The following is a 12185-nucleotide window of genomic DNA, read 5'->3' on the forward strand; positions in this document are numbered from 1 at the left end:
CCAGCATGATCCCACAACCCCAAAAAACTTGACAGATGCCCCAAAGAGACATACAAATAACAGAGCAAAGACAGACTACATTGCTCACTACCTGTCCACATAAAACAACGTGGGAAACAAAATCAGCACAGCAACAACGAACCGACAGCCAACAAGCGCCACAAATACAGACCCAACCAGTACACCAAACTGAACACAACAATTTTCTGCATGGAAGTACTATACACAACCACTACTTGATACCATTCTACATCACACCCCAAACCTGCCTACCGGCAGGGACGGAGTTACTCCACAACAGCAAGAAAAGAAACTGTAAGAACTTCGACCTAGAGGCCTGAACAAACATTCTAGGCGCAACCGACCCAAGCGAAAGAGATCCCACTGATATAAACATAGATACAACAAAAGACACAACAATTTGATCACCAAGGCCCTTGACCAATTAGCACCAGCTAAAACATTCAAATCAACACCAAGAAAACTGGTAGCAAAATGGTTCACAGAAGAACGGAAAGAACTCTAAAAAAAGAAAGAAAAAAAAGAAAGAAAAAAAAAACGCTAAATGGAAACTAAATGGAGAACACCAGAAAAGACAATATTAAATATCAAAGACAACTCTAACTGTACAAAGCAACAGTCCTCAAAAAATAAATCTTGTCACAGTGCGGTATAGGAATAAGGACAGACTCTCAGAGGGTTGGTTTAAAGTCTTAAAAACTCAACACTAGGCAGCTTGTAAATGTCCCAGTATTATTGCCGTATTAATCCCATATAACTGGCTCCTGCTGGCCTCTTGAACTCCTGTCAGTTCTTACAACGTTGGCAGGGCTATCAAGGTTCGTGCCACTGACCTTTTGTCCCTTGTCGTGTCGTTATAGTGGGAGAGGGAAACCGCTAAGGAGCTGGCTTGGGATCGCCTATCCTCTGCTTCCCCTCACTTCACTGCTGCCTCGTCTGTCAGCGACCACACAGTTGCGAGATAGCCAGCTACCCGGTGTCTGCCGCTTAGCCATGAACCTGGGCTGCCTCAACAGCGCTCTTGTGGCACAACAAAAAAGAAACTCCTCTGGATTCACTGGTATTTCGGCCCTAACGCGGGCCATCCTTCTTAAGCTTTTCTTATGGCTTCACTGCAACTCAACTTCCATCTGTATTCCCACTCGTACCTCTCTTCCTCCTCCGGCGTCTCCTGTCAACCAACACACACAAAAGAAAAGGAGCCATTAGCCGCTTGGTCTTCTCTGCGGTCCATGAATCACTCCTTTTGTCCCTCTTCCTCCAGCCAGCTATACACCCTTTCGGTGCCATTGTGCTCTGTGCTGCCTTTTCCCTTGCAGTGCCTGCCTCGCTTTTCTTTATGTCTTCACAGACCCCCCTTTCTAGGCCCTTACGTTCGGGAAGGGCATGAGCACGTGACAAGAAGTCTGAGCCATCAGTCACCCTGGATGGTGAATGGTTTGAAGGAGAATGGTTGCAGGGACAAAAACCATCATAAGATCCTGCGATTCGTGTCCTTGTTCCTCGCCAACCAGACCAGTGGGGCATGATCTGTCTACAATGTGAACTGCCATCCTAGAAGGTAGTACTGCAGGGACTCGACAGCCTATTTGACGGCCACGTATTCCTTCTCGATGGTGGCGTAACCCATCTCATGGGGTAGTAGTTTTCTGCCGATAAAGAGGATTGGCCGTTCAGACTCTCCGATATTTTGGAACAGTACGGCTCCCAAGTCGGTTCCGGAAGAGTCAGTATGTAAAAAGAAAGGCGCCGAATAATCAGGGCATCGTAGCACCGCTTGATCAGTGAGGGCGTTCTTTAAGGCTAGTTAGGCTGTCCTGGTTGCTTCACTTCTCCAGATTCGTTTCGCGGTGGTGGAGGTCGTCAGAAGATCAGAGAGTGGTACAATGGAGGTCGTATTGTACCCTGTCCCAAGAAGTATCCCAAGTATTTAGTGTGAAAGTTGGCCCCCTGGGTCTTCTTCGGTTTAACGTTGAGTCCCGCTTGCTGCAAGGTTTCTAAAATAGCCTCCAGGTGTTTCAAGTGCTCTCTCCAGGTAGCACTGTACACAATGATGTCGTGCAAGTAGGCCCCCATGTATTGTTAATGACACTTCAGAACTGTGTTCATGAGTCTCTGAAAGGTTGCTGGAGCGCCATGGAGGCCAAAAGGGAGGACTGAATTGGTATAGCCTCGTTGGGGTGGCAAAGTTGGATGCAGGGGAATCTGCCATTATCCCTTTGATAGGTTTATGGTGGTCAGATACTTGCCTCTACCCAGCTTGTCTAAGAGGTCTTCAATTCGGGGCATAGGGTATGTTTCAAACTTGGAAATCTTAAACGTGCAGCAGTCCATACGCAATCTGGAACTACCATCAGGCTTGGGAACTAGTACGATGGGCGAGCACCACTGGCTGTGGGACGGTTCCATCACTCCCATTTGTAACATTGACTGCACCTCCTGATTCACAGTCTGGATTTGGGCTTCCGGGATTCCATATGGGCGTAGTCTAGCCGTGGTCCCTGGAGTTTTCTCCATTTGATGGTAGGCATTGGTGGTACGTCTATGTCCGGGTAATGAACAGGAAACAGGGGAAAATCTATTGATTAATTGCACTAGTTCTGCCCTTTGAGGTTGTAGCTCTGGATTAATCTTGAGGTCCTCCTTTCCAACATGATCCCCACTCTGGGGTAGGTCCTCGGTAGAAACGTCCTCAGTGCTAATCAAACTCACTGTGGTTGGGGGTTCCATCCATCTTTTCAAGAGATTGACATGATAGGTTTGTACGGGTACCTTCCGATCATCCTGGCGTATCTTGTAAGTGACCGGACCAATGACTTGGACTATGGTAGAGTCCTCTCCAGGTCGCTAACATCTTGCTCTCTGTCGTCGGTAGGAGGAGGACCAACACTTTGTCGCCAACCTGGAACGTCGCATCCGGGTGCCTTGGTTGTAGCTTTGTTCTCGTCTCCCTCTGGCATGTTGGAGAGGAGTCTGAGAAATTCTTTGTAGGGTCCCCGCTCTCTGTCTGAGCTGCACTGCACTGCACAGTCTATCAGGGTAATCTCTTGTTGAGACGGTTCTTCCCACCCTTCCTTCGATATATTGAGTAGTGTCGGAACTGACCTTCCAAACAACAGTTCGAAGGGTGCGAGCCCCATTGAGGACTGAGGGGTGTTCCGCAGGGTCATACGTATCCAGGGTATTAATCTGTGCCAATTCCGGTCTTCTGTCTTCACTGTTTTGCTCAACGTCTGCTTAATGGTTTGATTATACCGTTCCAACAGCCCCATCAGTCTGGGGATGGTAGACTGCGGTCTTCAATTGTTCAAGGTGCAAAATTTCACAGACTTGTTTAATAACTGTCAACATGAAGTTTGTGCCTCTGTCCGTTACAATTTCTCATGGTATGCCAACTCTGGCTATGAATGGGACCAGGGCATCACAAATTTGTTGTGTGTTAGTGCTCTTCAAGAGGAAGGCTTCTGGGTAACGCGTAGCATAGTCCACAATCACTAACAAATACTTGTGGCCCTTGTTCATGGGGTCGAGGGGTCCCACTATGTCCATCCCTATTCGGTGGAAGGGTTTGAGAATCAAGGGCATGGGTTGCAGCAGGGCCTTCGGGATGTTGGTTTTGTTCTTTTTCTGGCACTCTTCACACTGCTGACAGAAGTGGGTGACTATATTCCGGGCCAAAAGAATCTACCCAATATCTTCTGTGTCATATTTTTGGCCCCTAAGTGGCAGATGGGCCACCTCCAGCACAGTCTGCTGGTACTTAGTGAATACTAATAGCTGCCGAATCGACACTCCACCGGGCTTAGTTATCACTCGGTAATACAATCCATCATGTCTGATAAAGTATGGCACCCTCCCCTCTTCGTGCTTCCTCCATGGATGCTTGGACATTACTCAGCACTGGATTTAGCTCCTGGCTCCTGGACGATTCAGAAGCTGTCTCCCTGTTCGTCTAGTTCCAGTCCACTGTTACTGGGAGCATGGGTTTTGTCCAGCCACCTCCTCTGTATCACTCTTCTCGCCTTTACTTTTCCTTTCCTTAACAGAAGGAGGAGAGATCTTGCATTCGTGGAATGGTGCCCTGTCCAGCCAGTCTTGCTCACTGGTTTGGATAATACGTGGTAGGATGGGCACATCAGAGCCCACTACCAAGGGTTCAGGCAGCACAGGCAACATTGCTGCCCTCAAGTCTATTTGTTCTCCTGCTATCTTAACCTGGATTTCTTTCGTATGGTACCTTTTCACATCCCCATGCACACACCTGATAGGAATGCTCATGCTAGTCTCAAGGATAGCACCTACCAGTTCCGCGCTAACTGCCGACTTCAAACTTCCAGAGTCAATCATGGCACAGGTCGGTCGTCCACCCACTTCTGCTTTGCAGGTATACACATAGGGGGATTTTGGGGTCCTTTGGGCTCCGGGTAGCTTCCTTCCTTGGGCCCATCAAAGACTCGGATCGCCATGGGCTCTGCTCGCTTCTCTTGGGACATAGCTGGCCAATGTGACCACATTCCCCACATTCGTAACATGGGGATCCCTGAGCCCCATCCAAGGGGTTCGGCTCAGCATGCTCCCTTCAAATCCTAGTCGTATCCTTGACCCAGACTCTTCAACATTAAAGAGATTTAAAAAACCTCTACCTGCAAAAATTGCATCATCCCTACACAAACACTTTGTGACCACATCACCACCCATCTGAGAGCAAAAATAGACAATACAGGAGACCATCAACCTAGCCGGGGCAAATACAACCGTGACCATCAGACCACAGACACCAGACGAAACACAGATTACAGCAAAACTCATCTGACTAGAACCAATCACATAGGAAACTTTCACCACACTGATCAAAGACACCAACCTTGAAGGATCCCAAAGGGACCCCCATGCCCTAGATGTATTCAAAGGAATTCTCAACCACAGAATACCAGCGACACGATTCCGGAACCTAATTAATCTATCATTCAAAAGAGGAATAGTACCGTCCTCCTTCAAATCAGCATACATCAAACAACTGATATAAAAGGTCAGAAAGCCCAGAAGACCCAAGCAACTAGAGACCGATATCCAACCTGCCCTACCAAGCAAAGATCCTGGAGAACCTATCTACAAAATCCTTCTTAAACACATTGAAATAAATGGAATACTCGACGAATCACAACTTAGCTTCAGACCAATGAGAGGAACAGAATCAGCACTTCTATCGATATGGGATGACCTAAAAATAAACGCAGACAACGACACCCAATCGGACCTCATTCTACTGGATATGCCATCATTATTTATTTATTTATTTTAACACAAATCAGCCACGCAAAACTAATAAAAACATTGATGGCATGTGGCATACAGGAACCTGCACTAAAGTGGCTTACCTCATTCCTAACAAACCGAACAAACCTACCTTCCACTGTTCACCTCAAACACCAAAAATATATCCTGCAGAGTCCCACAGGATTTCAGCCTCTCCCCTCTACTTTTCAACATCTACATGTGCCCACTGTTGAAAATCATATGATCCCACTGACTTACCACCTAAAACTACGCAGAAAACATAACTGATTGTGAAAACAAACCGAACACAGGAAAAAAAAATAACAACCTCAACAACTGCCTCACAGACATGTACAACTGGATGACAACGAACAACCTCAAACTGAACCCGGCAAAAACGGAAATAATGTTCTCACCCACAGGATTCGACAGAGGGAATCCACAACTGGACTTGCCAATCGGCATGGGAACACAACCAGAGACTACCAATGTATTAAACAATTTAGGAATACACATGCACAATAGCCTATCGCTGGAACCACAAGTCAACGAATCGGCAAAAAATGCTTCTGCCGCCTATGACCTACTTTGAGGATTACTCACTACCTTCTCCTTCCCCCACAGAAGCCTCACAATCATATTCCGGATGCTCACAAGAATTGACACGCAAAAAGCCTCTACCTAGGAATGCCAGAAAGACTCACCAATAAACTCCAAAGGGTGCAACATACAGCAGCCAGGATCCTACTAAGACTAAACAGAAGAGACCACATCACTTCAACACTGAAATGCCTACACTGGTTACCAGTAAGAACGTGCATCAAATTCAAAGCACTCTGCATCACCCACAGACAAGGAGCAGAATTCCTCCAAGACAAGATTAGCCGGTATCGCCCAGGAAGAGAAGTAAGATCCAGCAACGACCTACAGAGAGAGGCAAAACACTACGAAAAAAAGGATCTTCAGCAGAACAGCGCTCTTGCGTCTAATTGCCAACACCTGGAACAAAATGCCCAAAGTAATTAGAACCCCAGAAGACCACATCACTTTCAGGAAACGGCTCAAAACCTGGCTATTCAGCAGACTATGACAACCTAGAAGGGACACTGGCAACAACAACACAACAGACAAACAACTAGAGAGGAGACAAGAGGAGCCAAAGAACCGCAAACAAGAATCTGGCTAGATACCATCAAGCGGCATCCAAAAGGGCCACCCCAGAGAGAGCCACAACGAACTGACCGACTTTATTAACCTTCTTCTCATCCTGCTCCTCCTACATAACTGACGCCTCTACACCAGATCTTGGGCTAGACACACTCGTAAACATACAGAGAACCATTACTATGCTGACACCCAGAGTGAACCACCCACAGCTCAATGACATCTAAAATGCAACACAACAAAGTAGCGGGACTACATTACAGCTACGACTACCTGTAACTCTCTCTCTCTTATGGACACCATCCAACCAGCGCACACCACCAACTCTTTGTAACCACACAACATTATCAACACAAAACACTACCACACACCTGAGGCATGGAATCTTACCCATGCGGTTACAATGCACAAGGCCGCTCTCAAATGACCACATGCAAAACAACACTCAGAGATGCCAGTTCCTCCTGGTTCTAAACCTATCCTCTCACCCTTTTCCCTCCAATAACATCCTGCCCCCCTTTTCTGCACTGGGTGGTAGCAGTGCGCGGTCCATATCAACTCAAGGTAACAAAATGCTGTGAGGCAGAATCCTGTGCAGTTCCCTTAGGGTGCACTACACAAGATTAGGACTACAGGTGAGAGCAATAAATCCCCTTTGGTATCAGTCCGTACCACAAAGATTTAGTTGGTAGCTGTGGCTGAGCAGTCAGACTTAAGTCAAGAGGGAGATGAGCAGTATTCAGGGTTTACACAATTCACCCACTAGATGGAACAAGGAAACACTGACCAAAGCTTTGTATTTAAAAAGTAGATCTATATTTTATACACTTCTAATAAAAACACATGTATCACAGTCGTCAAGCAAGTTAAATTAAGTCAAAGGAAAAATACACACTCGCAAGTTAAATTGCAGACCAAGTGAACCTGAGTGAAAACTGAGCAAAACGGCACAGTGACAACTACACACAAGGGATCCTCTAACAATTCCTCACAAGGGAGGGAAAGCACAAGTTATATAGAAACAGTTCCTTACACACCCTAGTAACACTTCACATCAGTTTGTGAACCAGCTTAAGCAAGGCAGTGCATCAGTATAAGCAATACTTAAATGAAAACCGAGCAAAATGGCATTTCACAAGGTTTAAAAATGGGAAGAAAGGGGTAGTTAAAAGAAATAGGTGCACCAACACAGTTCTCAGTGAAAATCAATCTAAAGAAGGCAGATCTAACAAATGTGACCAGACTCAGTAGGCCTGTGCCAGAGTCCGTCGTACAGGGCAAGGGCCCAGGAGCAAAAATGTTCTTGTAGCTGCAGTCAAGTCTTTGGTTAACAAAGTGGAAAAGGTAGATGCAGAAGTTGAAAAGACAATGTTAAGAGAGAGGGGTGGCCAACCCAACAGGTAGGTAAAGGATTTAAAACACCTTTAGTGCTACCGCGAAAAAAGGGCGGCCTGGGGGAACAATGTACCTTTAAATGAAGAAGTGGCTCCTGCGGTGGCGATTGTTCCTGGTAGTTCCTGCAGTTCGGGTGATCCAGCAGAGGAAGAGAGGCCCTCGTCGTGGAGGAAGGTTTGAGTTACTGCACTAGCCAGGGATGAAACCAGACGCGGTGCTGCCCGACGAATAAAAGGTACGCTCCTTTAAATCGCGGTCTGGGTGGACTGGTGCCCGGCTATCTGGCCTCCGAGTACAGGGTACAGGAGATTCGACCACGGAAGGTCCAGGAAGGCGATTGGCAAACTGGTTGGCACCACCAGCTCAAAGGAAGAAGGCTCTTGCAGGTGAAGATCTTCTCTCGTCGTGTGGAGAAAAGTGGTGAGACGCTGCAGCAGGGCTTCACCGGTGGTTCAGTCGCTGCAGATGTCTTTGTCTTCTCTCCTCTTCGGCTTCTTAGTTCCAGTGGCGACGTCTTGCTCTTCCAGTCGTCAGGACCCTGCTTTTATGCAAAAAAGATCCCCATTCATACAGCCTAGCTGTCACTCACACAGTGGTGTGGTCATCTTGGCGGGAGACCCTCCAGGATAGAATGCGACATGGGTTGCTGAGGCAACCCTGTCCAAGGGTCCTTCTCCCCCTCCCACACAATGGACCCACCGCAGACTAAGTGGCGCCGATAGGAGGGCTTCTCGGCAGAAGCCCGCCAAAAGGACGAACAAAGGATCCCCGACCTGGGTTAGGAGTTTAGAGGAAGACACGATAAAGAAGTTATATTAAAGTCCTGGCAATAAAAACCTATCGGAGTAAAGTTAATATTAAAATACACCAAGGGTATGTTAGAGGCTGTCAGAAAAAGTGGAAGCCTCGAACAATGGGAAAATCCCATAGGGAAATATTCGTGGTCGAATATTTACGGTAGTAACCACTGCCACCAGCCAGAAACTTTTGAGAGCGGGACTGTACGGTACCCACTCGAAAATGAACATAGGGGAAAAACTATTAACCCCTTCCAGTACCTCCATAGTAAGATGAGTTGTACTGGTTTAGTTCATAGGATTTGACTAGTAAAGTCAATGGGGACTTTACATGCCCTGGGAGAAAGTAGTCAGTCACAGGGTATGGAGTCTATGTTTGGGGGGCGCTACGACACCGCTGTGTCACTGCACTGAGGGTGCTGTGTAACACATGTGAATAAAGATGGTTCCTATGGGGTGGAGAAAGATCCTATAGGCATTAAACACAAAAATAGCCTAGAACACACATACAAAAAATGCCTAAGAGTGGGAAAAAGTCTCTCTTAGCAGGTAAAAGGAAACAAACCCTTCAAATCCAGCAAAGCTGCTGGGGGCTCTATAGGTAAGGGAAATTAGCCATAGAATGATAATTCTCCCTAACAAATGCCAGTAATGATACTATAAGAAAACATGCCCGCCATGGCTCTGCCACACACTCCTGTTGGCTTTGTCTTGTAACAACAACAAGTGAACATGTTCAAATTGGCTGCACAAAGCAGGCCAGTCTAGATGCTTAATAACGCTCATCATGTTTGCTTTACCCTTAATGCCCAGTGAAAAAAGCCACACCACAGTAGGAAATGGCTTGACTGACTGCTGTAAATGCCAGTCTAGACTAATTACACTGATCATGCTGCCTTGTCATAGAAAAAGAAAAAAAAAAAAAACACACCTCATACCACAGCAAACATTGGCTAAACTGACTGCCCCAAAATGCCAGTGCAGCCACATAAAAGCACATATCCTTTCTTTAAAAAAAAAAAACAGCATTTTGTAATGGCATCTATGATGAATACCAATTAAAAAGTGCATTGTGATTGGGATTCCAAGATGGCCGTCGAGTGGAGACCAGCGTGATGGTGGAGTTCTCACCCCATGGGGCCAAAGACAATAAAGATAAATTAAAAGAGCCTTCCCCAGGTGGGAATTTATCGATGTAGGTTACAGTGGTGTAGTACAGCAGCCCGGATCACTGGGGGACTTCGGCAGTGCCAGGTGTGCAGCCTTTGTCTCTGCAGTCTGAGGTGCAGAGGCAATGCGCACGCGGTGGTGCAGGCCGAGCTGAGAGACACGGAAAGGAGCACCTCAACTATGTGCGCAACTATGATGAACACATTTAAATGTCTTTGTGCACGGATAACCACCTTTTGGGCGCAAGTGAAGTTAATGAGCATCCTATCAGTTGAACACAACCCGTTTTGAAAATCGTAGCATGAGGGTTTATCCCTACTGATCACTTCTTTACGCTGTACGTTCATTTCAGAGAGTGTGGTTTGAAGTGTCTGAGGGAAATTAGGAATGGGAAAAGGACACATGAGAAGGAAAGGATTCATGGGGATTTTACTGTTCAGCAGTCATTAACCCTAGATTTGCACATGAGCACGTATTGTGTCAAATACCATTAGCTCCAGAAAACAAAATACCATTAGCTCCAGAACAGATACTGTGACTGGAATCGTCCAGGAGTACGTACTGTGCATGCTATCATTCAGGTATTCTGTCATAAGTTTCGTAATAGCAGATACTGTATCAAATGTCATTAGTTCCAGGGCAGGTACTGTGTCTGGAGTCGATATCCTAGATCCGGTACTGTGCCTGTAATTATTTGCCACAGGGCAGGTATTGTCAGGCGTAGCTGATGAGCAGGTAGATACTGTATTGTGTCTGCACTTATTAGCTCCAGCCAGAGGATTTGATGGGCCTTTACCATTAGCGCTAGAGAAGGTAGACTCTGCTGATATTTGTCAGGGTGTCGTTTCTGTGTCTGCCGCCATTACACCTAGAACAGACACTGAATGCAGTTAATATCCACAGAAAAGTCATTAGACCCTGAAGTACCGGCCCTGAAGCCATTAGCCCTCGGAAATCATTATTTCAGAGTAGGCACTGGAACTGGAGACAGTAGTGCAGGGTATGAGCCAGAACAGCGCTACTAGAAGACTCGGCATGGGGAGCTGCCTAATATTCTGAAAACAGTCGTCTGCTCGTTACATTGCACGCACAAGTAGCCGGCTTTTCAACTGAGCTTTCAGAAGACTCATCACTCCAGGCAGAAACTGCCAAATCTTCACATACAGTATAACAGGCAGCTGTCGAAAAAGTATATATACCCTGCAACGTAGCTCTTTATTATGATGAATATTGTGACCAATCAAAACAGAAGAGTCCATTATTCACTTAAAATGACTTCTAACTGATTCACTATAAGGCATGTTTAACATTTGAAATTGTGGACATTATGGAGGTTCCCATAATGCTCTTTGCTTTTATGCAAATCCCTAGGATTGGGTTCTATGAAGAGATACTGTGTCCCCATCCGCTGGACCCACCACTCCAAAGAGGTGACAGATCCCCCGACACATTCGTTTCCATTCATATAGTCACTTAGACCAGACCACGTCTGTACAGTAGCCGCACAGCAGTAACTGCGTCCGCGAGCATCCCAGAGCCTGAAATGTACCGTAAATGAGCTTCGGGGCAGCTACTGTGTCTAAGATATCAACAACAGGCTGCCCTGTGTAATTTCGAAACCAGATGTTTAGAATCTCACGTACCTACAATTTTTAATTTCAACGTGCGATAAGCACAATACAACGAACTACAGCTTCAACTGCAGCCTCTTACTTCAACATGCATTACCAGAGGATGGAAAAGGGCTCCTGTTACCAGTATAACAACAAAGGGGAGATAACCATCTAAAAGAAACGCATCTAAACTTCACTACAAGGGCTGGATCACAGGCACTCACCTGATGCTGCCTGGAAACTGAAAACGAGCGTTTGGTATACAGAGGTCTTATGGTGCTTTCATTATCAAATGAAACACACATTTAAAGTCCCTCTAAGACCCGATAGCATTGTGTGTTTCTTTAAAAGTTTGCCGACACTTTCTGAAATGCCTTATATGCGTCATGACGTGTTTCACCTGTTTGTGAAATGCCGTTAGGTCGTCGTGACGTTTTCACGCAGGACGTCTACGTGCTTAGGAAGAGAATCATGGAGGAGGGAGGTTTACGTGCTGTGCACGGGCAGGTATTTTTTAGAGCATTTATAAGGCGCTTCTACATCTCGGAAGTGTTTCGAAGCGCCAGGTATATTTAGGTGCAGGTGGGTTTGTTTTTACTATTTTGGTTTTAGTTGCAGCAACAGCGGATCTTTGTGTGTCTTCTTGGTTGTTAAGTATTATCCCCGGCACGCCCCGCCCCCAAACAGAAGTGACTCATGGGCGTGGCTTGCACGCAGAGGTAATTTCAGGGCAGATGTTTTTTGCAAA

The 12185-nt window shown here is 46.3% G+C and overlaps 1 protein-coding gene across 4 annotated transcripts in view; it reads right to left on the reverse strand.

Moving 5' to 3' along the window:
* The window catches only part of ATP2C1 (ATPase secretory pathway Ca2+ transporting 1), a 1883161-nt gene that overhangs the window by 1695553 nt on the left and 175423 nt on the right, over window positions 1-12185 (reverse strand). The window contains exon 1 of one of the 4 annotated variants that reach the window (XM_069648729.1): window positions 11662-11768. The exons of 2 other annotated variants lie outside the window; for them this stretch is intronic. In XM_069648729.1, coding sequence (XP_069504830.1) covers window positions 11662-11742 — 81 coding nt within the window. In that variant the 5' untranslated portion in view covers window positions 11743-11768. Of the gene's footprint in view, window positions 1-11661; window positions 11769-12185 lie in introns of those variants that run through there. One more of the 4 variants, XM_069648730.1, reaches the window with a different exon arrangement.

The sequence above is a fragment of the Ambystoma mexicanum genome, chromosome 2q (genome assembly GCF_040938575.1).
Source record: "Ambystoma mexicanum isolate Mex_15411 chromosome 2q, UKY_AmexF1_1, whole genome shotgun sequence".
Taxonomy (NCBI): Eukaryota; Metazoa; Chordata; class Amphibia; order Caudata; family Ambystomatidae; genus Ambystoma; species Ambystoma mexicanum.